The 27303-nt window shown below is 52.2% G+C and overlaps 1 protein-coding gene across 1 annotated transcript in view; it reads left to right on the top strand.

Moving 5' to 3' along the window:
* The first annotated feature begins 3473 nt into the window (after positions 1–3473).
* Positions 3474–27303, top strand: part of SULT2B1 (sulfotransferase family 2B member 1) — a 43078-nt gene continuing 19248 nt past the window's right edge. The window contains exons 1-2 of the mRNA XM_003940312.4: positions 3474–3822; positions 23777–23919. Of these exons, the coding sequence (XP_003940361.1) occupies positions 3752–3822; positions 23777–23919 (214 nt within the window). The 5' untranslated portion in view covers positions 3474–3751. The remainder of the gene's footprint in view (positions 3823–23776; positions 23920–27303) is intronic.

Here is a 27303-nt window from a genome sequence, read left to right as displayed (position 1 = left end):
TGCTGGCACCTGTAATCCCAATGCTTTGGGAGGCTGAGGCAGGCGGATCACATGAAGTCAGGAGTTCGAGACCAGCCTGACCAACATGGAGAAACCCCATCTCTACTAAAATCACAAAATTAGCCAGGCATGGTGTCACACACCTGTAGTCCCAGCTACTCAGGAGGCTGAGGCAGGAGAATTGTTTGAACCTGAGAGGCGGAGGTTGCAGTGAGCCGAGATTGCGCCATTGCACTCCAGCCTGGGTAACAAGAGCAAAACTCTTTCTAAAAAAAAAAATAAGGTGAAGGCAGCCCAGCCCAAGGCCAGGTGGGGTGTCACGGTTCAGTCCCACACCTCCGACATCAAGGGGTTCACTCAGCCTCAGAGGGGGAAGCCTGGCCCTCTCACCCTTCCACCCACCCTGCAGAGAGCCCTTTTTGCAGCTGGGAACATCAAGGCTTTACGCTGAAAGTAACGAGGCAGAACGTGAGGATGTGGACTCGATGGTGGCTGGGGGCAGGGGTGGGGCGCTCCCACAGCTCAGCCTCTTGGAGACGAGTCTTGGGGTGGTGAACTGAGAGATGGGATATCTCAGAACCCTCCTCTTCAGCTCACCCTCAGAGTGCAGGCGGGCAGTGCTGTGTGTCCTTGGGGAAGTCACGTTACCTCTCTGGGCCCCCTTTCTGCATCTGTTAGGTGAGTCTGACATCTTCCATCCCCTCACATATGCAACAATAATTGTTCAGTAAATTATTTTATTTCCTTTGGTTCTTTTTTTTTTGAGACAGAGTTTTGATCTTGTTGCCCAGGCTGGAGTGCAGTGGCGCGATCTTGGCTCATTGCAACCTCCGCCTCCTGGGTTCAAGCGATTCTCCTGCCTCAACCTCCTCCTGAGTAGCTGGGATTATAAGTGCCCACCACCACACCCAGCTAAGTTTTTGTATTTTTAGCAGAGATGGGGGTTTCACTATGTTGGCCAGGCTGGTCTTGAACCCCTGTCCTCCGGCGATCCACCTATCTCAGCCTCCCAAAGTGTTGGGATTACAGGCGTGAGCCACTGTGCCTGGCCTTGTTTTGGTTTTTTTGTTTTTGTTTTTGTTTTGTTTTTTTTGAGATGTGTCTCACTGTGTCACCCAGGCTGGAGACCAGTGGCTTGATCTCGGCTCACTGCAACCTCCACCTCCCCGGTTCAAGTGATTCTCCTGCGTCAGCCTCCCGAGCAGCTGGGACTACAGGCACACACCACCATGCCCAGCTACTCCTAGTGTTTTCTTTAGTAGACACGGGGTTTCACCATGTTGGCCAGGATGGTCTCAATCTCTTGGCCTCTTGATCCACCTGCCTCATCCTCCCGAAGCGCTGTGATTACAGGCATGAGCCACCACGCCTATCCTTTGGCTTTTATTTATTTTTAAGGCAGAGTCTCGCTCTGTTGCCCAGGCTGGAGTACAGTGGTACGATCTCAGCTCACTGCAACTTCTACCTCCCAGGTTCGAGCAATTCTCGTGCCTCACCTTCCTAAGTAGCTGGGATTATAGGCATGCACCACCATGCCCAGCTAATTTTTTCTATTTGTTTTAGTAGAGATGGGTTTTACCATGTTGGCCAGGCTGGTCTTGAACTCCTGGCCTCAAGTGATCCACCTACCTCAGCCTCCCAAGGTGCTGGAATTACAGGTGTGAGCCACCACGCCCACCCTAAATACGATTCTAAGTAATGTTTTTATTATTATTATTATTATTTTTTGGAGATGTAGTCTCACTATACGGCCCAGGCTGCTCTTGAATTCCTGGGCTCAAGCAATCCTCCCACTTCAGCCTCTTAAGTAGCTTCCTCCCAAGCAGCTACAGATATGGATACATTTCTAGAAAGATTCCACCAAAATATTTGTATGGTTACCCCAGTGGGTAGGAGGACGGTGATGGGGACACATTTCCTTTCTAGACGTATCTGCTCAGAAGATGTTTTTGTTTTGGGGTTTGTTTTTGAGATGGAGTCTCCCCCTGTCACCCGGGCTGCAGGGCTGTGGCGGGATCTCAGCTCACTGCAACCTCCACCTCCCGGCTTCGAGCAATTCTCATGTCTCGGCCTCCGGAGTAGCTGGGATTACAGGCACCTGCCACCACTCGTGGGGACATGGGCTTCGTGGCCAGACTCCAGGAGTCTGGGGGGTCAGAGACCAATAGCCGGGAGTACTGAGTGCAGCTCGGCCGTAGAGACGCCCACCCAGGCGGCGCACCAGATAGAAGAGCAAAGTGGGGCTATCCGGGGGGACCGACAGCCTTTAGAGCTGAGTCTCGGGCTGCCAGCACTCTGGGCGAGGGTCTCGAGCAGACGCTGACCCACGTGGTTATTCTCGCTGAACAGGTGATGACTGTTAACAGCAGGTGTTCGGCGTCTTCTCATAGAACCAGGATGAACCAGGTGGGCAGCCTGTGCCTGCTTAGCACTGATCAAGGACAAGCCGGAAAGCTTTCTCCACGGGGGAGCCCGGGCAGGGCCACGGAGCCCGTGCTTAAAGAATCATTGCAACCTGTGTATGACAGGCAGACACCGTTCTGCTACTTTAGAATGCCCCAAGCAGTTTTCCCCTGGGGGAGCAGCCAGGCTTCCCTCGCCACCGTTCTTCTTAGCAAACAATATATTTTAGCATCACTCAGCATTTCTCAGCAGCGGAGGGCCCGGGTTTGGGGTGGGGGCAGAACGGAAGGGAGCCCCGTCTCTGCTGAGCCCACTGCACCAGATCCTCCACCACCCCGCAGCCGAGAAGCGTCTTCCTCAGTCCTCACAACAGCCCGAGGAAATGGGCGCCATTTGCAGATGGGGAAACCAAGGCAAGATGAGCCTGTGAGCCTGGCTTCAGGCCCCACAGCGGGGAGGCGCTGGAGCTGGGATTTGAACCAGAGCTGTGGCCTTCAAACTCTCACACCCAACCATATCCGGCAGTTGTCTCATATCTGTGTCTCTCCCTGTCTCTGACCCTTCTGTGTGTCTCTGTCTCTGCCCTCTGTGTATCTCTGTCATGTCTCTCAAGGTCTCTGACCCCTGTCTCTGTCTCTGCCCTCTGTATATCTCTGTCATGTCTCTCAAGGTCTCTGACCCCTGTACATCTCAGTCCCCTCCTGTTATCTGTCCCCTGCCATCCCCCCACCCCGCTCTGCCCTCTCTCTCCCTCCCTCCCGAGGGCTCCCTGTGCCTCTGTCCCTGTGTCTGTTTCCAGGGTGCCCCTGAAGCATCAGCCCGTGAGGGCGAGTTTCTGTCTGTCCGTCCCCAGCAGTGGCCTAGTACTTGGAACCGTGCCTGGCAGATGGGAGATGCTCAGTCAATATTTCTCAAATGAATAGAGGAATGAATGAGCGATGAATGAATGAACTCCCTGAAACGGATGAGATCAGCTTCATTTCCCAAATGAGCCACGTGGGCTCCAGGTGGGAGCCCACAGGCCCAGAACTGCCGGCCTGTAAGGTGCCGGCATGGGCTTGGTGCTGACCCTCTGGACTCTGTCCCCAGCTGAGCACCAGACACCACGACGTGCCCATCACTGCTCCTCCCCGCCCTCGGAGCAGGGTGGCTCCCTCCGGCCTCTCCCGCTGTCGGAGGCGTGGGTAGCAGCTGGGAGAACCGGCTGCTTGCTGCCCCTCCCCTTGGGCTGGGCACGGAGTAGGCACCTGGCGGGCTCCCTGAGTGGCAGACGCTGTCGCTGTGCACACCTGGCCCCTGCGCCACTGCTGCCTGCTCGTCTTCCCCTCCCTGCCCTCACCCACCTGCCATGGACGGGCCGGCAGAGCCCCACATCCCCGGCTTGTGGGACACCTATGAAGAAGACATCTCGGAAATCAGGTGAGTCCCAGATCTGGGTGGGAGCCGGGAGATCCCAGGGAGGAGATGGCTGTTTGAGGGAGCCAGGGGCTGTGGCGAGGGTGGCTTTCAGCCTCCTGCAGCCTCAGGCCTGGCCCGGACTTGGCTGGCGGGGCTGTGCAGGGCTGGGCATCCACCGTGGGGTACAGGTTCCTCTTGAGAAGGGAGCAAGGACTCAGCTGTGCTGAGTCACCAGCGGGGATGCCTGGGCTGGGCTGTTCCTGTCCCTCTCCGGGCCTCAGTTTTTCTGTCTGTCAAAGGGGCGCTCATAAGCCCTGTGTCTTCCTGATGGAGGTGAGGATGAGAGCAAGCAGCTTGGTGCATAGTAGTTGCTCAGGAAACACAATGGCCTGTCGTACTCCGTTGCTTCCCAGGACACCCCAGGCAAGCCCTGAGATAACGGGGTGCTTGGGGGTGAAATGGGGGACAGCTGAGACTCAGAGGGAGAAGCTGTGGCCTAGGGGGCCTGGGGCGGAGAGGGTGGGCTCCAGACACTTCAGGCCTTCTAGGAGTGGTTAGCACTACCCACCCCCATGAGCTCAGCGCGACTCCGCTGTTCCTGGGGATGAGTCAGACACTTTGACAGTACCCGCTTTCAGATGGGGAAATCGAGGCTGGGAGGGAAAGTGACATGACGTCAGTTACACAGCTAGAAGCAAATCTGAACCCCGGTCAGTCTCACCCCCGAGTCTGTGGTTTCTCCTGCTCCTCACAGCCTTGGTGACGTCCCTTATACCCCTCCTCGAGGCTCCATTTCTCAGGTGCGCGTGCAGAGACCCAGAGAGGGCAGGCAGCCTGCCCCAGATCACACAGCAAACTGCTGGGACAGTCTCCAACCCCTCGTGTCTTGCACTTTGCCAGGCGAGACCCTCCTGGCAGCCTGGGCCCCTCCAGCCACTGTGGGCTGTGAGGAAGGGGACGACCTAAGTCTGGGGACAACCCAGCCCAGTTCCCTCATTCGTTTCTTATTTTTTTTGAAATGGAGTTTCGCTCTTGTGGCCCAGGCTGGAGTGCCATGGTGCCATCTCAGCTCACTGCAGCCTCTGTCTCCTGGATTCAAGCGATTCCCCATCCTCAGCCTCCTGAGTGTCTGGGATTCCAGGAGCCTGCCACCATGCCTGGCTGATTGTATTTTTGTATTTTTAGTAGAGACTGGGTTTCGCCATGTTGGCCAGGCTGTTCTTGAACTCCTGGCCTCAGGTGATCCACCAGCCTCAGCCTCCTGAAGTGCTGGGATTACAGGTGTGAGCCACCATGACTTGCTACCATTTCAGGCCTTCTCCTCCCCTCCCTCAGCCAGAAGCCGGGGCCTGGAGAGGCCTTCCTGGTGCCTGGGACTCCAGAGACAGGAGCAGTTCAACCCTGATTGCTGTGTGACCTAGACAAGCTTTCTAGTGTCTCTGGGCCTCCTGGGCAGACAGCCGTGGCCAGGCTGGCCCAGTTCTGCTTGAGGGAGGTCCCAGGCTCACGGGTTCTGCAATTCTTCCCTCCGGAGATAAACAGATAAGCCAGCTCACCTCCAGGGTTCCCGCCTCTGGGAAGGCCTCACCCCCACCCCATCCAGGCACCTGGGAGCCTTTTTTATCTTTTTCTCTCTTATCTCTGCTATGGCCCTGCCGGCTGGTCATAAAATGCCCCGAGGGACCTTGCTATGGGGGTGACTTTGGTGCAGTCATTGGCCCTCTGCAAAGCTGTTTCATCATCATGGGGGGGTGGGGAGTGGGGGGAATAACCCTCTAGCCCTGAATGGCTGCAGCACCTGGCAGGGGTGCCCCAGGACCTCAAGCTTCCAGACACTTCTGGAATCCCCTAGGCCTGGAGGCATGCCCATCCCCAGCCAGCCCGCTGAAGCATCCCCCTGGGGCCCTCTTGCTCCTGACGTCCCCCTCCCAGGCCCCCTCAGATACACAACATCCCCCACCCGAACTCAGCAGCCAACCTCCAAATCCGCACCTCCTCCTGGGTTGCCCATCTCAGGGGTCCCCCCCCATCACTGGGTCAGATCCACAGTCCTGGTCCTGGGCCCCACCTTCCCCTCTGCTCCCTCCCAGCTGGTCAGTCCCCAGGCCCCACCCCTGCACCCCAACTCTCTGCCTCGCTCTTCCTCTCAGCTGTCACAGCCCCAGCTTAAGCTTCATCTCCCCCTAAGCCCCCGACACCCAGCCTCGGCTGTCCCTCCTCCCAGCCATCCCGTCGATTCCTCAACACGCAGCCCTCACCCACCCCACCCTCCAACCTCCTCGCCTGCATTCCTCTGCTTGTTTTTTCTGAGATGGTGTCTAGCTCTGTCACCCAGGCTGGAGTGCAGTGGTGCAATCTCGGCTCGCTGTAACCTCCGCTTCCTGGGTTCAGGTGTATTACCGCATCTAATCCTCACAGCCACCCGAGATCAATCCACTTTGACTACCCTCAGAGGTGAGGCCCAGAGAGGTTGAGTGACTCGCCTAGGGTCACACCGCTGCCAAGCAGGAAGTAGCCAGGATTTGAACTAGAGAAGCCTCACTCTATCACGCCCTGCACAGGGAATTTAAGGATGCGCAAGACTAAAAAGGAGTAAGATCCGGGAGGGAGCCTCAACCCAGACAGGAGGTGAAGTGGGTGCCCTGCCGTTCAGCCTCCCGAGTAGCTGGGAGACATGCGTACCACTGCACCTAGCTCATTTTTGTATTTTTAGTAGAGATGGGGTTTTATCACGTTGGCCAAGCTGGTCTCGAACTCCTGACCTCAGGTGTTCTGCCCACTTCGGCCTCCAGATTGCTAGAATTACAGGTGTGAGCCACTGCACCCGGCCTCTCTTTCTCTCTTTTTTTGGAACAGGATCTCACTCTGTCGCGCAGGCTGGTCTTGAAATCATGACCTCAAGTGATCCTCCCACTTGGCTTGCTAAAGTGCTGAGATTACAGGGGTGAGCCTCTGCTTGACCCACAGCTCCTGTCTCGCCTCCAAATGGATCTCTGGCCATCCCCAACTCAAACCCCTTCTGTGGCTTCCCCAGAACTCGCAGCAATGGTCTCCAAAACCATTGTAAGGCCCGGGTTTCCTTTGTCCAAGAGATCTTACTCCCAAGCAGAAATACATAACAAGCCGGGCGTGGTAGCTCACGCCTGTAATCCCAGCACTTTGGGAGGCCGAGGCAGGTGGATGACTTGAGGTCGGGAGTTCGAGATCAGCCCGGCCAACATGGTGAAACCCTGTCTCTACTAAAAATACAAAAATTAGCTGAGTGTGGTGGTGCACACCTGTAATCCCAGCTACTTGGGAGGCTGAGGCAGGAGATTCCCTTGAATCTGGGAGGTGGAAGTTGCAGTGAGCCAAGGTGACACCATTGTACTCCAGCCCGGATGACAAAGCAAGACTCCCTCTCAAAAAAAGAAAAGAAATGTAGAGTCTGGTGTGGTGGCGCATGCCTTTAGTCCCAGCTACTCGGGAGGCTGAGGCTGGAGGATCGCTTGAGCCCAGAAGTTCTGGGCTGTTATGCGCTATGCTGATCGGGTGTTTGCACCAAGTTCAGCATCAATATGGTGACCTCCTGGGAGTGGGGGACCCAGGTTGCCTAAGGAGGGGTGAGCTGGCCCAGGTCAGAAACAGTAGGTCAAAACTCCTGTACTGATCGGTAGTGGGATCATGCCTGTGAAGTGATGCCAGTGAGCCACTGCACCCCAGCCTGGACAACATAGCAAGACCTGGGCTCCAAGGCCCGGTCTTCTCCTGTCTCATCTGCTTCCACCCCCTCCCGCAGCTGCTTGTAGACCTACTGCTGCCTGGACCTGGCATTTTTCGGCCTTTGCACGCACTGGCGCCCTGTCCTTTGCTGAGCTGACCTCTGCCCTCTCTCCTTCGTTGGCTAAACTCCTCAGGCTTTAAGATTCAACACAGGCAATTTAGGATTTCTGGCTTGGGTGAGAGGGTGCAGTGGGGTTTGAGAGAATGCAGGCAGATGCCCACCCCAGATGCCGGGTTCCTAATTACGCTGGTCTCTCTTCAAATCTGGCCCGTGGCACCAAAATACTGACTCGTTCATAGATAGAAAATGAATGCAGGACATTTGTGAAAAGGATGTCAAGAATGAATGAATGGGCTGGGTGCGGTGGCTCACTCCTGTCATCCCAGCATGTTGGGAGGCCAAGGCGGGTGAATCACCTGAGGTCGGGAATTCGAGACCAGCCTGACCAACATGGAGAAACACCGTCTCTACTAAAAATACAAAGTTAGCCCAGCTCCTCTGGAGGCTGAGGCAGGAGAATCACCTGGACCCGGGAGGCAGAGGTTGTGGTGAGTCCAGATTGCGCCACTGCACTCCAGCCTGGCCAACAAGAGCAAAAGTCATCTCAAAAAAAAAAAAGGAATGAATGAATGAATGAATGGAGGATCCATTAGGCAACCTCTGAGCTGAAGCTTCCAGAATGAGTCAGGGTTAGGAGACAGGGAGGAGGGGCAGGGCGTGCTGGGAGAGTTGGGGCACAGGGCCAGAGATGGCTTCAGGAGAGTGAGGGGCAGGTGAGTCAGAGGAAGGCCAGCGGCAAAGGAAATTCCCCGTGGCGTGGCGGGCCCTCCTCCAGCAGACCCATTGGCTAGGCCAGGCGTCCCCAAACTACGGACTACAGCCGGCGGGCCGCATGCGGCCCCCTGAGGCCATTTATCCGGCCCCCCTGCCGCACTTCAGGAAGGGGCACCTCTTTCATTGGTGGTCAGTGAGAGGAGCACAGTATGTGGCGGCCCTCCAACGGTCTGAGGGACAGTGAACTGGCCCCCTGTGTAAAAAGTTTGGGGATGCCTGGGCTAGGCAGTTCCTTTAAGCACCCCCAGGGAGAGCAACTAAACTGTTGTTTTCAGAATACGTGCATATGTGATTAAAAAAAAAAGGTTGGCCGGGCGCGGTGGCTCAAGCCTGTAATCCCAGCACTTTGGGAGGCCGAGGCGGGCAGATCACGAGGTCAAGAGATCGAGACCATCCTGGTCAACATGGTGAAACCCCGTCTCTACTAAAAATACAAAACATCAGCTGGGCATGGTGGCACGTGCCTGTAATCCCAGCTACTCAGGAGGCTGAGGCAGGAGAATTGCCTGAACCTGGGAAGCGGAGGTTGCGGTGAGCCGAGATCGCGCCATTGCACTCCAGCCTGGGTAACGAGAGCGAAACTCCGTCTCAAAAAAAAAAAAAAAAAAAAAAGTTATCCTAGGCCAGGCATGGTGGCTCCTGTCCATAATTCCAGCACTTTGGGAGGCTGAGGTGGGAGGATCACTTGAGGCCAGGAGTTCAAGACCAGCCTGGACAACATAGCAAGACCCCTGTGACTAAAAAAAAAAAAAGAATTGACCAGGATTTTATTCAGGTTAGCAGCTCAAGGGAGGGGCAGATGTCACAGGGAGGAGCTCTGAGATATCGGCAAGATGCCTCGCTCAGAATGTTCTAGTTTATGGGGTTCGTTATAAATTATGCTTTAGAAATTAACATGTGAGGCTGGGTGCAGTGGCTCATGTTGGTAATCCCAGCGTTTTGGGAGGCCAAGGCAGGCAGATCACAAGGTCAGGAGTTCAAGACCAGCCTGGCCACCATGGTGAAACCCCGTCTCTACTAAAAACACAAAAATTAGGTATGGCGGTGGGCACCTGTAATCCCGGCTACTTGGGAGACTGAGGCAGGAGAATTGCTTGAATCAGGGTCCAGGAGGTGGAGGTTGCATTGAACCAAGATCGTGCCACTGCATTCCAGCCTGAGCTACAAAGGGAGATTCTGTCTCAAAAAAGAAAAAAAGAGAAAGAAATGTAATATGTGTTCCATGTGGCCTTGTATGAAAAAAAGGACTAAGAAGGATAATACAGGCTAAATTAAAATGGTAAGAGGAAAGTATTAGGCATGGGCGGTAGGCAGGATGATTAATCCCTGTAACGTCCTTGGAGTTATTCTCGACCCATTGAGTGCTGTCTGTATTACTTCATATAATCCTCACAGCCATCTAAGATTAACCCACTCTACTGCCATCCCATGTAAGAGGTGAGGCCCAGAGAGGTTGAGTGACACACTCAGGGTCACACAGCTGCCAAGCAGGGCATCGTCAGGATTCGAACCAGGGAAGCCTGACCCTATCATGCCCTGGATGGGGAACTTAGGGATGAGTGAGACCAGGAAGGAGCAAGATCCAGGAGGGAGACTCAGCCCAGGCAGGAGGCGTAGCAGCGGCTCTGCAGTTCCAGGCATTTCTTTGCATTCCTGGCATGCCGGGCTGTGCAGAGTGTCGAGGCCAGAGAAGCCACGTGGGCCTTTGGACTTGGGGTGCCCCGGGCGGCCAAGGAGAGCTGCGATGGCCGCTCCTCCCCTCGCTCTGATCTGGGGAGTCCCTAGCGCCTGCACCGTCTGATCTCTGCCTCTTATTGGCGAGGAGGGGCCAGCTCTGGTTTTACAACCCCAGCCCCGCCTGCCTTAGGTAGGGCTGAGCCACTTGAAGGATTTTTACGGCCAAAGTCCTGCCAGTCTCGAAGCTGCTTTTTCCGAGACTGGGGCGGATCGAGAGGTTTCAAACAATTAAATAATAAGGCAGCCAGCCGGGCACGGTGGCTGTCGCCTGTAATCCCAGCACTTGTGGAGGCCGAGGAGGGTGGAGCACGTGAAGTTGGGAGTTCAAGACCAGTGTGACCAACATGGAGAAACCCTGTCTCTACTAAAAATACAAAAGTAGCCTGGCTTGGTGGCGCATGCCTGCGATCCCAGCTACTGGGGACGCTGAGGCAGGAAAATCGCTTGAACCCAGGAGGCAGAGGTTGTGGTGAGCCGAGATCATACTATTGCACTCCAGTCTGGGCAACAAGAGTGAAACTGTCTCAAAAAATAAATAAAAACCCACAAGCAGGCGGTCCTTGGTTTGAAATGCCGCTCCCCTTGCTCGGGGGCTGGGACCCTCCTGGTTGACAGGACTGACCTTGAGCTGGGCATCTGTGAAACAGGCGATGACCAGGGAAGGGTCTGACCCCGGCTCGCCGCTGACTCAGCGATTTCTCTTTCCTCCTTCCCCAGTTCCTGGGTCCTGTGCTGAGCCAGAAACTCCTGTGCTGGGCAAGGAGGGAATTGGGTGAGGAATGATAAGAATAAGGAGCTTCCTGGCCAGGCGCCGTGGCTCACACCTGTAATCCCAGCACTTTGGGAGGCCGAGGTAGGTGATCACCTGAGGTCAGGAGTTTGAGACCAGCCTGGCCCACGTGATGAAACCCCATCTACTAAAAATACAAAAATTAGCAGGGGCTTGGTGGTGGGTGCCTGCAATCCCAGCTACTTGGGAGGCTGCAGCAGGAGAATCACTCGAGCCTGGGAGGTGGAGGTTGCAGTGAGCCGAGACCGTTCCACTGAACTCTCTCCTGGCCAAGAGAGAGACTCCGTATCAAAAAAAAAAAAAAAAGAATGACGAGCTTCCCGAGTATATGTCTTCAGCCAGGCCCTGTGCTGAGGCGGGTGTGGGGATGAGCTCATTCAGTCTTCACAACAGCCCTGTGCAGGCCCAGACATACTATGCCCATTTTACAGATGGGAAAACTGAGGCCCCACCCACAACCCTCATGCCAGAGAAAGGAATGAGACAGCGGCTTTAAACTGCAGTCAGAGGCTGCCCCTCGGTGGCCATTTCTTCTCTGGGGGACTCATCACCCCTGTGGTTTCCATGACTCTGGCCACCTTCCATAGATAGATACTATGAGCTCATAGGAACGTATTTTCCATGTATTTCCAAAAAACATAAAACAGGTGAAATTAATTTTAATCGTATCTGCTATATCTGAAATATTATCATTTCCACATACAGTCAATTTAAAAAATTGTCAGTGAGGCTGAGCACAGTAGTTCACACCTGTAATACCAGCAGTATGGGAGGCCGAGGTGGGTGAATTGCTTGAGATAAAGAGTTCAAGATCAGCCTGGGCAACAGGGTGAAACCCCGTCTCTACTAAACATACAAAACTTAGACCGGCTTATTGATGGGCACCTGTAATCCCTCCTACTTGGGAGGCTAAGGCAGGAGAATTGCTTGAATCTGGGAGGCAGAGTTTGCAGTGAGCCAAGATTGTGCCACTCAACTCCAGCCTGAGCAACAAGAGTGAAACCCCGTGTCTAAATAAGTACACAAACAAACAAAATAAGCCGGGCATGGTGGTGCATGGCTATAATCCCAGCTACTCGGGAGGCTGAGGCAGGAGAATTGCTTAACCCCAGGAGGCGGAGGCTGCGGTGAGCCGAGATGGGACCACTGCACTCCATTCTGGGCAACAAGAGCAAAACTCCATCTAAAAAAAAAAAAAATTTAGCCGGGTGTGGTGGTGGGTGCCTGTAATCCCAGCTACTCCGGAGCCTGAGGCAGGAGGATCGTTTGAACCCGGGAGGCGGAGGTTGCACTGGGCTGAGATCCCGCCGTTGTGCTCCAGCCTGAGGCAGAGCAAAACGTCGTCTCAACAAAAAAAAATTTTAAAATGATTGAATAATGAAGATAAGCTGGAAGCGAGAGAGAGAGAGAGAGAGAGAGAGAGAGAGAGAGAGAGAGAGAGAGAGAGAGAGGAGGAGGCATTTGAGAGAAGGGAGGGGAGAAAAAAGTGAAGAGCCCCAGGCGAAAGGCATCGGGCAGCCTGCGGTTCCAAGGTGTGGTGGAGCGTGTGTGCAGGGAACAAGCCGAACGGGACAGTGAGAACAGAGTGACACTGGCAGCCCAGCCGGAGCGGGACTCAGAGGGCCTGCGGCGAGATTGCGGGCTTCAAGGGACAGAGCCGGGGACCTCGAACCTAAGGTGTGCTCCCATCAGGCAGGTGTGGGTGACACGCTCTGCAGGCCACAGCCCCACTCACCCCTTCTCCAAAATGGGCCTTGGCTGGGCGCGGTGGCTCACGCCTGTAATCCCAGCACTCTGGGAGGCTAAGGCAGGTGAACCACTTGAGGTCGGGGGTTTGAGACCAGCCTGGTTAACATGGGGAAACCCCATCTCTACTAAAAATATAAAAATTAACCAGACACAGTGGCTCGTGCCTGTAATCCAGGAACTTTGGGAGGCCAAGGCGGGAGGATCACTTGAGGTCAGGAGTTTGGAATTAGCCTGGTCAACATGGCAAAACCCCAGCTCTACTAAAAATACAAAAATTAGGCTGGCCGAGGTGGCTCACGTCTGTAATCCCAGCACTTTGGGAGGCTGAGGCGGGGGGATCACCTGGGGTCAGGAGTTCGAGACCATCCTGGCCAACATGGTGAAACCCATTTCTACTAAAAATACAAAAAATTAGCTGGGCATGGTGGTGCATGCCTGTAGTCTCAGCTACTTGAGAGGTTGAGGTAGGAGAATTCCTTGAACCCAAGAGGCAGAGGTTGCAGTGAGCTGAGATTGTACCACTGCACTCCAGCCTGGGTAACAAGAGTTAAACACGGTCTCAAAAAATAAAAAGATTAAAAAAATAAAAATAATAGTAATGTTTATATAGCCTTTGTTATTTATTTTTAGGTCATAGTTGTACCTGTTTTGAGCATATATACAATATTTATGTACACTTTATTTTTTTGAGGCAGAGTCTCACTTCTTCACCCAGGCCAGAGTGCAGTGGTGCGATCTGAGCTCAATGCAACTTCCGCCTCCCAGGTTCAAGCAATTGTCGGCCTCCCGAGCAGCTAGGATTACAGGCATGCACCACCATGCCTGGCTAATTTTTGTATTTTTAGGTAGAGACGGGGTTTCACCATGTTGGCAAGGCTGGTCTTGAACTCCCAATTTGAAGTGATCCACCCACCTCGGCCTCCCAAAGTGCTGGGATTAGAGGTGTGAGCCACCATTCCCAGCTGATATTTATATAGATTTTAAATGTGCAAGAATTGGCAAGAAAAAAAAAGTTAAAGGGGATCGTTCCCTATGAGATCTTTTTAAAAAAATATAACATGTTATTAAAATAGATTATTTGTAGAGACAGGGTCTCACTATGTTAGGCAGGCTGGTTTTGAACTCCTGGGCTGAAGCGATTCTCCTAACTCGGCTTCCCAACGTGGTAGGATTACAGGCGAGAGCCACGGCACCTGGCCTCCTGTCAGATCTTAAAACCTACTTTACAGCTACTACAATGCAAATCATTTGATATCCACTCTGTGACCTAGCAATTCTGTTCCTAGTTATTTGCCCAAGAGAAATGAGAATGCAGGTTCCCACAAAGACAGGAGGAGCAGCTGTGGCAGCTTTGGGAGTAATAGCCTGACCTGGAAACCGCCCAGGTGTCCATTAGCAGAGGCCGGATCAACACATTGTGATTTATTTATGCAGTGGAATTCTACTCAGCCGCAAACGGGAACAAGCCCTAATGTACACACAGACACGGAAAATGTCAGAAACGTTATGCTGAGCAAAGAAAGCCAGACTCCAAAGAGCCTCTTCTCTAAGATGACAATTCTAGAATGTGCAAGACGGGGCTTACTCAGTCTGTGCAGTGGAGGGTGTTGGGGGTGGCATCTAGGGACAGGGCAGGAACTGATTGAGACTAGATGCAAGCCGGGGCCAGGCGCCATGGCTCACGCTTATAATCCCAGCACTTTGGGAGACCAAAGTGTGTGGATCCCTTGAGGCCACAAGTTCAAGACGAGCCTGGCTAAGATGGCAAAACCCCATCTCTACTAAAAATACAAAAAGTAGCCGGGCATGATGGCACGTGCCTGTAATCCCAGCTACTCCGGAGGCTGAGGCAGGAGAATCGCTTGGACACGGGAGGCGGAGGTTGCAGTGAGCCAAGATGGTGCCACTGCACTCCAGCCTGGGTGACAGAGACTTCATCTCACACACACACACACAAAAGACTCCAGATATAAGGGAACTATCTGGGGGGACTGTTCTGTATCTTAATGGGGGTTGGATAGCACAGGGTGTGTGTGTATCAAAACTCACTTGTGATATGTACCTTCCTCCAAAGGAAAATGATTTTATTTATTTAGTTAGTTAGTTATTGAGACGGAGTCTAGCTCTGTCACCCAGGCTGGAGTGCAGTGACACAATCTCTGGCTCACTGCAACCTCCGCCTCCCGAGTTCAAGCGATTCTCCTGCCTCAGCCTCCTGAGTAGCTGGAATTACAGGTGCCCACCACCATGCCCAGCTAATTTTTTGTATTTTTAGTAGAGACAGGTTTCATTATGTTGGCCAAGCTGGTCTCAAACTCCTGACTTCAGGTCACCTGCTTGCCTCAGCCTCCCAGAGTGCAGGGATTACAGGGGTGTGCCACCTTGCCCGGGCCAATTTTTGTTTTCTTAGTAGAGATAGGGTTTCACCATGTTAGACCGGCTGCTCTCCAGCTCACGACCTCAGGTGATCTGCCCGCCTAGGCCTCCCAAAGTGCTGGGATTACAGGCATGAGTCAGGACGCCTGGCCTAATCCTTACATTTGTCGCCTTTCAAAGTAAGTTGCAGACATCTGAATGTTTCACCCTAAACGTTCCAGGCTGGATATTATTAACTACTCCAATGTTTGTTCACGGAGTGTGTGTGTGTGTGTGTGTGTGTGTGTGTTTGAGTGTTTAAGAGGGAATCTCTCTCTGTCACCCAGGCTGGAGTGCAGTAGCTGGATCTTGACTCACGTCACCCTCTACCTCCCAGGTTCAAACGATTCTCCTGCTTTAGCTGCTGGAGCAGCTGGAATTACAGGCCTCGCCACCCGGCTCAGCTAAGTTTTGTATTTTTAGTAGCGATGGAGTTTCGCCATGTTGGCCAGGCTGGTCTTGAACCCCTGTCCTCAGGTGACCTGCCTGCCTCAGCCTCCCAAAGTGCTGGGATTACATGAGCCACTGCACCTGGTCAATGTGTTTCTTTTTTTTTTTAATGGAAGGTTGCCTACAGTAAACCACACAAATCTAAAGTGTGCTTATTTAATTTTTGTTTTAATTTTTTTTTTCTTTTGAGATAGGATCTTGCCCTGTCGGCTGGCAGGAGTACAGGGGTACAACCACGGCCCACTGCAGCCTCGACCTCCCGGCTCAGGCAGTCCTTCTACCTTAGCCTCCTAAGTAGCTGAGACAACAGGCATGCGCCACCACACCCAGCTAATTGATTGATTGATTGATTTTTTGATGGAGTCTCACTGTGTTACCCAGGCTGGTCTGTTACCCAGGTTATTACCCAGGCTTTGCGATGATGTGGTCTTGGCTCATTGTAAACTCCTCCTCCTGGGTTCAAGCAGTTCTCCCGCCTCACCTCTCAGCCTCTCGAGTAGCTGGGACTACAGGCATGGGCCACCACCTACCGGCTAATTTTTTTTTTTTTTTTAGACAGAGTTTCGCTCTTGTTGCCCAGGCTGGAGCACGGTGGTTGGATCTCAGCTCACCGCAACTTCTGCCTCCTCGGTTCAAGCAATTCTCCTGCCTCAGCCTCCCGAGTAGCTGGGATTACAGGCATGCGCCACCACGTCCGGCTAATTTTGTGTTTTTAGTAGAGACGGGGTTTCACCATGTTGGTCAGGCTGCTCTTAAACTCCTGATCTCAAGTGATCCGCCTGCCTCAGCCTCCCAAAGTGCTGGGATTATAGGCAGGAACCACTGCACCCAGCCTAAGGTGTGCTGGTGTTGAGAAATACATGTATTAAAAAAAATAATTAAAAAAAAGAGAAATATATGTATGGCCGGGTGCAATGGCTCACACCTGTAAACCCAGCACTTTGGGAGACCGAGGCTGGTGGATTGCTTGAGGCCAGGAGTTCAAGACCAGCCTAGGCAACATGGTGAAACCCCCTCATCTCTACTAAAAATACAGAAGTTAGATGGATGTGCCTGGTGTGGTGGTTCATGCCTGTAATTCTAGCACTTTGGGAGGCTGAGGCAGGTGGATTGCCTGAGCTCAGGAGTTCGAGACCAGCCTGGGCAACACAGTGAAACCCCATCTCTACTAAAATGCAAAAAAATTAGCTGGGCATGGCAGTGTGTGCCTGTAATTCCAGCTACTCGGGAGGCTGAGGCAGGAGAATCGCTTGAACCCAGGAGGCGGAAGTTGCAGTGAGCCCAGATCATGCCACTGCACTCCAACCTGTGCAACAAGAGTGAAACTCTGTTTCAAAAAAAACAGACAAATAAATAAATAAATAAATGAGGCTACAAAAGAGGGCAGCAGGATGCAGAGATGGGCAGTAATGTGAGCAGGGGTGGAGAGGTCTCTTGTTTTAGCCAAGGTGGTTAGGGAAGACCCAAGCCCTGAAGATGGAGAAGGAGCCGGGCTTGAATCCTGTAATGTTCCCAAACATCTCCCTGAGAGGTCATGCCAGTCACATTTCCTGCCGAGAGCATTTCTCTGTGGCCAAGGGTGAGTCATCCTGCTGAGAGGTTGAGCTGGGGACGCCTGTCCAGATGGCTCCCAGTGCAGTCCTGTCCAGAGATGAATGAGGGCGGGCCTGGCAGGGGGAACAGCCAGGATAGAGGCAGGGCAGGGCGCGGAGACACTGCTCTGCGTCCTGGGAGCGAAGTGCATTGAACCCAGCTCGGGCTGGGGGGTCTCGGCAACACTGTCTCTCTCCAGAGAAAGGCGAGTTGATCACAGCCGACAGTGAGTCAGCACCAGGGCTGCTGAGAAATCCCCCCTGCCGTCGGATCGCGTTCCTGCAAGGGTGGACCACTCAGGGCCCCCCAACTCCAGCCCCACTTAGACCCCAGAGTCCCAGCAGCCCACCACTCGCTCCCTTTCCTTGCATGCTTTCTCCTGGGCCCCACACGCCGCTCCATCTCTCGCCATCTGCAGGTCTTTGCTCAGATGTCCCTGATGCCGCCCTGTCAGCAGCGTTTAGCGTTTGGATACATGATAAATTTTAGATTAAATATTAGATGAATTTTTATCTAAAACTGCAACCCACTGGGCTCAGTGACACCTGTAATCCCAGCACTTTAGGAGGCTGAGGTAGGAGGATCATTTGAGCCCAGGAGTTTTCTTTGTTTTTTTTTTTCTTTCTTTTTTTTTTTTTTTTTTTTTTTTTTGATACGGAGTTTCGCTCTTGTTACCCAGGCTGGAGTGCAATGGCGCGATCTTGGCTCACCGCAACCTCCGCCTCCTGGGCTCAGGCAATTCTCCTGTCTCAGCCTCCTAAGTCACTGGGATTACAGGCACGCGCCACCACGCCCAGCTAGTTTTTTGTATTTTTAGTGGAGACGGGGTTTCACCATGTTGACCAGGATGGTCTTGATCTCTCGACCTCGTGATCCACCCGCCTCGGCCTCCCAAAGTGCTGGGATTACAGGCTTGAGCCACCGCACCCGGCTTTTCTTTCTTTTTTTGAGACAAGAGTCTTCCTCTGTCACCAGGCTGGAGCGCAGTGGCACAATCTCAGCTCACTGCAACCTCCACCTTCCAGGTTCAAGCAATTCTCCTGCCTCAGCCTCCTGAGCAGCTGGGACTACAGGTGTTTGCCACCATGCCCAGCTAATCTTTGTATTTTTAGTAGAGAGGGGATTTCACCATATTGGCCAGGCTGGTCTCAAACTCCTGACCTCATGATCCGCCTGCCTTGGCCTCCCAAAGTGGAGGGATTATAGGTGTCAGCCACCGCATCAAGATTGTTAGTCATGTCTGCAAAATCCATTTTACCACTTGTGGAAGACAGTCTCAGAGTTCAAGGATTAGGATGAGGGCATCACTGGGGGCTGTGATTGAGCCAACCACAGTCACAGAGCTGGAACCACACCGAGGTCACCTCCAAGTCTGGCTCTTTCATGTAGTGCAAAGCCTGGGGAGCCTTCCCTGTGGCTGTGGGAACCGCTGGCTTGTTCTTTTTCGTGGCTGAGTAGTACAATGTGGCACAGATGTACTGCTGTTTATCCACTCACCTGTGGAAGGATGTTCAGGCTGTCCCTAGGCTTTAGCAGTTATGCGTAGAGCAGCTGTAAACATGAATATAGATGAGGGTCAACTATAGATATTTGTATGAACATACAGGCTTCCGTTTCTCTTGGACAAACACCCAGAAGCAGGGAGAGTGACTCTGGCATTTGGATTTGGGGTTTTTTTCTTTTTTGAGACAGAGTCTTGCTTTGTCGCCCAGGCTGGAGTGTACTTGTGCGATCTCGGCTCACTGCAACCTCTGTCACAGGGTACAAGATCCTCCTGCCTCAGCCTCCCAAGTAGCTGGAACTATAGGCAGATGCCACCACCCCTGGCTAATTTTTGTATTTTTAGTAGAGGCAGGGTTCTACCATGTTGGCTAGGCTGGTCTCAAACTCCTGACTTCAAGTGATCCTCCCACAGTGCTGGGATTACAGGTATGAGCCACCACGGTTGGCCTATTATTATTATTATTATTATTATTTGAGACAGAGTTTCACTCTTGCTACCCAGGCTGGAGTGCAATGGCGCGATCTCAGCTCACCACAACCTCTGCCTCCTGGGTTCAAACAATTCTCCTGTCTCAGCCTCCTGAGTAGCTGGGACTACAGGCACGCACCACCATGCCCAGCTAATTTTTTGTATTTTCAGTAGAGACGGGATTTCACCATGTTGACCAGGATGGTCTCGATCTCTTGACCTCATGATCCACCCGCCTCGGCCTTCCAAAGTGCTGGGATTATAGGTGTGAGCCACCACGCCCAGCCCTATTATTATTTTTAGAGATGAGGTCTTGCTTTGTCACCCAGGCTGGAGTGCAGTGTTAAGATCAGAGCTCCCTATAGCCTTGAACTGCTGGTCTCAAGTGATCTTTCTACCTCAGCTTCCCAAGTAGCTGGGACTACAGGTACAGGCCACCATGCCTGGCTAATTTTTTTTTTTTTTCAATAAAAAACCTTATTTAATAGGTTTCACTAAATAAGGCCTGGCACGGTAGCTCACGCCTATAATCCCAGCACTTTGGGAGGCTGAGGTGGGAGGATCACCTGAGGTCAGGAGTTCAAGACCAGCCTGACCAATACGGGGAAACCCTATCTCTAATAAAAATACAAAAATTAGCCAGCCATGGTGGTGGGCACCTGTAATCCCAGCTACTCTAGAGGCTGAGGCAGGACACTTGCTTGAACCTGGGAGAGGGAGGTTACAGTAAGCTGAGATTCTTCCACTGTACTCCAGCCTGGGTGACAGAGCGAGATTTCATCTCAAAAAAAAAAAAAAAAAAAGAGGCCAGGTGTGGCGGCTTACACCTGTAATCCCAGCGTTTTGTGAGGTCAATGTGGGTAGATCACGAGGTCAGGAGATCGAGACCATATTGGCTAACACCATGAAACCCTGTCACTACTAAAAATACAAAAAATTAGCCAGGTGGCCGGGCGCAGAGGCTCACGCCTGTAATCCCAGCACTTTGGGAGGCCGAGGCGGATGGATCACGAGGTCAAGAGATCGAGACCATCCTGGTCAACATAGTGAAACCCCGTCTCTACTAAAAATACAAAAAAAAAAAAAATTAGCTGGGCCTGGTGGCGTGTGCCTGTAATCCCAGCTACTCAGGAGGCTGAGGCAGGAGAATTGCCTGAACCCAGGAGGCGGAGGTTGTGGTGAGCCGAGATCACGCCATTGCACTCCGGCCTGGGTAACAAGAGCGAAACTCCGTCTCAAAAAAAAAAAAAAAAAATTTAGCCAGGTGTGGTGGCACGTGCCTGTAGTCCCAGCTACTCAGGAGGCTGAGGCAGGAGAGTGGCTTGAACCCAGGAGGTAGAGGTTGCAGTGAGCCGAGATCATGCCAGTGCACTCTAGCCTGGGGGACAGAGTGAAATTCCATCTTAAAAAAAAAAAAAAAAAGAATCGCATGTCAGGGGCTGGCAGAGCCATTTGCTGTCCAGGAGGCTGAGTCATTCCCGGCAATCACGCGCCCACCCGCCCACTGTGGCCACCCAGCCGGAGCTCTATCTCCTGTCCCTGCTCCCGGCCTCTCACTGGCTCAATTGTCCCCTTCATTCCTCCACTCAAATTGAGCGATACCTGCATGGCTCTGGACATGTTTTGTGGGAACAAACAGGCCTGTGACCCAGGTAGAGGGAAGTCTCCCTGGGGCCAGATTTGCTTTGCAAAGTGAACAGCCACTTGCAGGACACCTGTCTTAGGAATGCAAGAATGCAGCCACGTGGGTGTGTGGGCGCCTGGGGGGCTCCTTGGTTGCCTCTGTGCTCAGGCCCAGAGAATGGCAGGGTGGGGGGCATTTCCAGGAGGGGCAGCAGCAGCTCCAGGGACCCAGAGGTGGGACTAGGGCTCAGAGCATTTGGGGGGTCTTGGCCAGACTGTGGGGTTCTTGGGGAAGGAGGGAGTGAGTCTATAGGGCTGAGAGGTCACTGTGGCCTCAGTTCAGATGCCAGCTCTGTTCCGTTCTTGTGTGGCCACAGGCAAATCGCTTCCTCCTTGAACCTCCGTATCCTCTCTCTAGCACTGAAACCTATGGTGGGAGCCCAATTCCACCCCATCCACTGCACAACAATTGGTCTGTTTGGGTGTTTGTTTTTAGAGGCAGGGTCTCATGCTGTCACCCAGGCCGGAGTGCAGTGGTGCAATCTCAGCTCACTGCAGCCTCAAACTCCTGGGCTCAGTTGATCCTCCCGCCTCAGCCTCCTGAGTAGCTGGGACTATAGGTGCATGCCACTACACTCAACTAATTTTTTTTTTTTTTTTTTGAGATGGAGTTTCACTCTTGTTGCCCAGGCTAGAGTGCAGTGACGTGATCTCAGCTCACCGCAACCTCCACCTCCCGGGTTCAAGTGATTCTCCTGCTTTGGCCTCCTGGAAAGCTGGGATTACAGGCATGTGCCACCATGCCCAGCTAATTTTTGTATTTTTAGTAGAGACGGGGTTTCTCCATGTTGGTCAGGCTGGTCTTGAACTCCTGACCTCAGGTGATCCACACACCTCAGCTTTGGAAAGTGCTGGGATTACAGGCATGAGCTAATGTTTTATTTTTGTATCGAGACGGTACTCTCACCGTGTTGCTCAGGCTGCTCTCAAACTCCTGGCCTCAAGTAATCCTCCTGTTTTGGCCTCCCAAAGTGCTGGGACTCCAGATGTGAGCCACCTCCCTCAGCCCTTGGGGATCTTTCAAAAACGTTCACAGCATCCAAGGCTGGGAGCTCCTGCAGCAGCTGAAAGACTTTGACTTTCCTTTTGTCCTTGTAAACCCCTTCATTCCTTCCTTCCTTCCTACACTCATTCAGTCAAACACTGGTTGAGCACCAACGTTTCCCAGCACTGAGGGTTCCACCCCGGCCTCCGGAGGGTGGGGCTGGAACCCCCAGTTTGGAGATTGCAGGTGCTGGAGCAGAATGGGCAGGACACCTTCCTATTCATGAAATCATTCAGGGCCTCCCCAAAGGCACAGGGTCTTGTTGGCATCTGAGTTTTCCCCTCCCGTAAGCTCGGAAGGAGATGTCTTCCCTCAAGGAGCTGTTGGCTGAAATAATTCTGCACAGAGCTTCCGTTGGCTGATAAATGGATCAGGAGCCAGGCACTTAAAATGTATTATCCCGTTGAATCCCCAAGTAGGATTAAAACCTCAAGGCAGAGATGGCTTTTATCCACGTGTGACAGATGAGGAAACTGAGGATCAAAGAGGCGAGGTCCGCTGCCCAAGGCACCGAAAGGGCAAATGGCACCAATGGAAGCCTAGCCAAGGCCCAGCAGGTGCCCAGGGGCTAATCCTCCTGGAAACGGATTACCTCACTGCACCCGCCCACTGGGCTAAATCTGCCTGGTAACCGGTGACATCATCACTAATTCCACACCCACACTCAACCTATGGGATAACTGATGACGTCACTGAACAAACAAAGTAACTGCGATTTACTGAAGTCCTAAGATGTGCCCAAGGCTGTGCTAGGCAGACTCTCCTCTGAGCTCACATAAGGCCCCTGTGGTGCCTGCTACTGCATGAAATAACCATAATAATTTTAGTTCAAAGTTATGGAATGCAGACTATGAGCTAGACTCCGTTTTAACCTTTTTTTTTTTTTTTTTTTTTTTTTTTTTTTTTTTTTTGAGACATAATCTCCCTCTGCTGCCCAGGCTGGATGGAGTGCAGTGGCGCCATCTCGGCTCACTGCAACCTCTGCCTCTTGGGTTCAAGCGATTCTCCTGCCTCAGCCTCCCAAGTAGCTGGGATTACAGGTGCCCACCAGCTAATGTTTTTTTGTTTGTTTGTTTGACATGAAGTCTCACTCTGTTACCCAAGCTAAAGTGCAGTGGCACGATCTCAGCTCACTGTAACCTTCACCTCCTGAGTTCAAGCGATTCTCCTTCCTTTCCCTTCCAAGTAGCTGGGACTACAGGCACTCAACCATGCCTGGCTCATTTTTTTATTTTTAGTAGAGATGGGGTTTCACTATGTTGGCCAGGCTGGTCTTGAACTCCTGACCTCATGACCTGCCCACCTCAGCCTCCCAAAGTGCTGTGATTACAGGCATGAGCCACCTCACCTGGCCTGTATTTTTAGTAGAGATGGGGTTTCACCATATTGACCAGGCTGGTCTTGAACTCCTAACTTCAGGTGAACTGCTCGCCTTGGCCTCCCAAAGTGCTGGGATTACAGATGTGAGTCACTGTGCCCGGCATCTTTTTATTTTTTATTTTTTGTAAATCTTTTATTTTCTTTCTTTTTTTTTTTTGAGATGAAGTTTTGCTCTGTCGCCCAGGCTGGAGTGCAATGGCTGCAACCTCTGCCTCCCAGGTCCAAGTGATTCTCGTCCCTCAGCCTCCTGACTAACTGGGATTATAGGTGCCCGCCACCATGCCCAGCTGATTTTTGTGTTTTTAGTAGAGACCAGGTTTCACCATGTTGGCCAGGTTGGTCTTGAACTCCTGACCTCAGGTGATCCACCCGCCTCGGCCTCCCAAAGTGCTGGGATTACAGGCGTGAGCCACGGCTCCTGGCCAGCTTTATAAAGTTTATAGGGACAGTGTCACCACTTTGCAGAAGAGGAACCGAGGCTCTGAGGAGGAAGTTCCTTGCCAGGATCCGAGTGGCGCCCACCTCCCTGCTCTCCCTCATGGCATCTCCCCATCCCTTCCACAGCCAGAAGTTGCCAGGTGAATACTTCCGGTACGAGGGCATCCCCTTCCCCGTCGGCCTGTACTCGCCGGAGAGCATCGGCTTGGCGGAGAACACCCAAGATGTGCGGGACGACGACATCTTCATCGTCACCTACCCCAAGTCAGGTACCGGCTGGGCTGGGGGCAGAGGCGGGGAGAGCGGGGAGGGGGGGCAGTGGAGGATGGGAGGGGCTCACCGAAGAGGAGGGGATGGGGAAAAGCAGGGCCGGGTCTGTTCAGAGCGATGCCCCTGCCAGAAGCAGCCTCCCCGGGATACCCACCTGGCGCCACGTTGTCAAGATTCATCCATGTTGTCGCGTGTGTCAGAATGTCACTGTTTTTTATGGTCCAATAATATTTTATGATATGCATAACCTGTACTTTGTTTATTCATCAGTTGATAAGCATTTGGATTATTTCCACTCGGAGCTGTTATGAGTGAAGCTGCTATGAACATTGCATGCAAATTCTTGTTGCTATTTTTATTTTTTGAGGCAGGGTCTCCATCTCTCGCCCAGGCTGGAGTGCAGTGGCGCAGTCTTGGCTCACTGCAGCCTCCACCTCCTGGGCTCAAGCTAACCTCCCACCTGAGCCTCCTGAGTAGCTGGGGTGACAGGTGCTCACCACCGCACCCAGCTAATTTAAAAAACATTTAGCCGGGCACGGTGACTCAAGTCTGTAATCCCAGCACTTTGGGAGGCCGAGGCGGGTGGATCACGAGGTCAAGAGATCGAGACCATCCTGGTCAACATGGTGAAACCCCGTCTCTACTAAAAATACAAAAAATTATCTGGGCATGGTGGCACGTGCCTGTAATCCCAGCTACTCGGGAGGCTGAGGCAGGAGAATTGCTTGAACCCAGGAGGCGGAGGTTGCGGTGAGCCGAGATCGCGCCATTGCACTCCAGCCTGGGCAACAAGAGCAAAACTCCGTCTCAAAAAAAAAAAAAAAAGAAAAAAAACATTTATAGACAGGGTCTCACGGTGTTGCCCAGTGTGGTCTCAAACTCCTGGGCTCAAGCAGCCCGCCTGCCTTGCTCCCAAAGTGTTGGGATTACAGGAGTAAGCCTCCACACCTGGCCTTGCACACAAGTTCTTATGTGGACATACGTTTCCTTTTTTAAATTTAAATTGAGACAGGGTCTCACTGTTGCCTAGAGTGGAGTGCAGTGGTGAGATCTCGGTTCACTGCAACCTCCAGCTTCATGGATTTAAGCGATTCTCCTGCCTCAGCCTCCTGAGTAGCTGGGATTACAGGCGCCCACTACCATGCCTGGCAAATTTTTGTGTTTTTAGTAGAGGCAGGGTTTCACCACATTGGCCAAGCTGGTCTCGAACTCCTGACCTCAGGTGATCCACCCGCCTTGGCCTCCCAAAGTGCTGGTATTACAAGAATGAGCCACCATGATGGCCCAATATGGTTTTATCTTTCTTTTTTTTTTTCCTTTGAGATGGAGTTGCCCAGGCTGGAGTGCAATGGCACGATCTCAACGCAACCTCCGCCTCCCGGGTTCCAGCCATTCTCCTGCATCGGACAAGTAGCTGGGACTACAGGTGCCATGACCAGATAATTTTTATATTTTTTAGTACAGATGGGATTTCAACATATTGTGGTCAGGCCAGTCTTGAACTCCTGACCTTGAGATCTGCCCACCTTGGTCTCCCAACGTGCTGGGATTATAGGCGTGAGCCACTGCGTCCAGCTGTTTATTTTCTTATCATTGAGATTTGAGCGTTCTTTATATGATCTGAGTACAGATCCTTGATCAGATACTTGTTTTACAAATATTTTCTCCCAATCTATGGCTTGTCTTTTCATTTTCTTATCAGTGTCTTCTCAGAGTACATTTTAAAATCCTTATTATTTTTTTAGACAAAGTCTTACTCTGTCGCCCAGACTGGAGTGCAGTGGTGCTATCTCAGCTCACTGCAACCTCCGCCTCCCAGGTTCAAGTGATTCTCCCACCTCAGCCTCCCAAGTAACTGGGATTACAGGCATGTGCCACCACGCCTGGGTAATTTTTGTATTTTTAGTAGAGACGGGATTTCAGCATGTTGGCCAGGATGGTCTCAATCTCCTGACCTCAGGTGATCTGCTCGCCTCGGCCTCCCAAAGGGCTGGGATTACGGGCGTGAGCCACCGCGCCCCACCTGGATTTCCCTTACATTGTTCTTTGTCCTTATACCTTGACATTGTCCCATCTTAGAACTGTAAACAAGTAACTTTCTGGGTTTTTTGTTTTTTTGTTTTTTTGTTTTTTTTTACAGTTCCGTAGCATCCCACGACATGGGATGTATAATAATTCCGGCTTAACCAGCTTCCTCCTGATTACTGTTTATCAATGTCCAGTGTTTTGCCTGTGTACACAATGTAAAGTTTATACACAATGCCTTGTACATGTAGTACTTGCCATTGGACACATTTATCTCTCGGACAAATTCCTAGACATAGAACTGCTTGGTCAGAGTCTGTATATTTGTAATTTTGATGCACAATGGCTAAATTTCCCTCTATAAAATTGTAGGAACTTGTTCTCTGAGCTGGGGGGTTGGTTCACACCTGTGTTCCCAGCACTTTGGGAGGCCAGGAGTTGGAGACCACCCTGGCCAACATGACCCCATCTCTACTAAAAATACAGAAATTAGCTGGGCATGGTGGTGCATGCCTGCGGTCCCAAATACTCGAGAGGCTGAGGGATGAGAGTTGCCTGAACCAGGGAGGCAGAGGTTGCAGTGAGCCAAAATTATATCAATGCACTCCAGCCTGTCAACAGAGCGAGACCCTGTCTCAAAATAAAATGATCAAAGAGTTATTTGCAGTGGGGCATGGTGGCTCATGCCTGTAATCCCAGCACTTTGGGAGGCTAAGGCAAGTGGATAGCTTAAGCCCAGGAGTTCAAGACCAGCCTGGGCAACATGGCAAAACCCTGTCTTTACAAAAATAAAATTAGCCAGGTGTGGTGGTGCATGCCTGTAGTCCCAGCTACTCGGGAGGCTGAAGTGGGAGAATCACCTGAGCGGAGAAGGTTGAGGCTGCAGTGAGCCATGATTATGCCATTACACTCCAGCCTTGGGAACAGAGCGAGACCCTGACTCAGAAAAAAAAAAAAAAGTTGAGCCAGGCACAGTGGCACACACCTGGAATCCCAGCTACTCAGGAGGCTGAGGCACGATAATCAACTGTACCTGGGAGGTGGAGGTTGCAGTGAGCCGAGATTGTGCCACTGAGCTGAGACTGAACTCCAGCCTGGGTGATGGAGCAAAACTCTTGTCTCTAAGGAAAAAAAGAAAGAGAGAATTATTTGCCCACATTAGGTAGCTATCATTTAGAAAATACAAGTACGTGGCCAGGTGCAGTGGCTCCTACCTATAATCCCAGCACTTTGGGAGGCCGGGGTGGGAGGATTGCTTGAACCCAGGAGTTCAAGATCAGCCTGGGCAACATATTGAGACCCTGTATCTACTTTTTTTTTTAAATTTTTTTAAGAAAAAATATAGAATACTGGCCGGG

Source organism: Saimiri boliviensis, chromosome 14 (assembly GCF_048565385.1).
Source record: "Saimiri boliviensis isolate mSaiBol1 chromosome 14, mSaiBol1.pri, whole genome shotgun sequence".
In the NCBI taxonomy this organism is placed as follows: domain Eukaryota; kingdom Metazoa; phylum Chordata; class Mammalia; order Primates; family Cebidae; genus Saimiri; species Saimiri boliviensis.
Note: the sequence above shows the minus strand (reverse complement) of the source record. Positions and strands in the feature narration are given on the sequence as shown.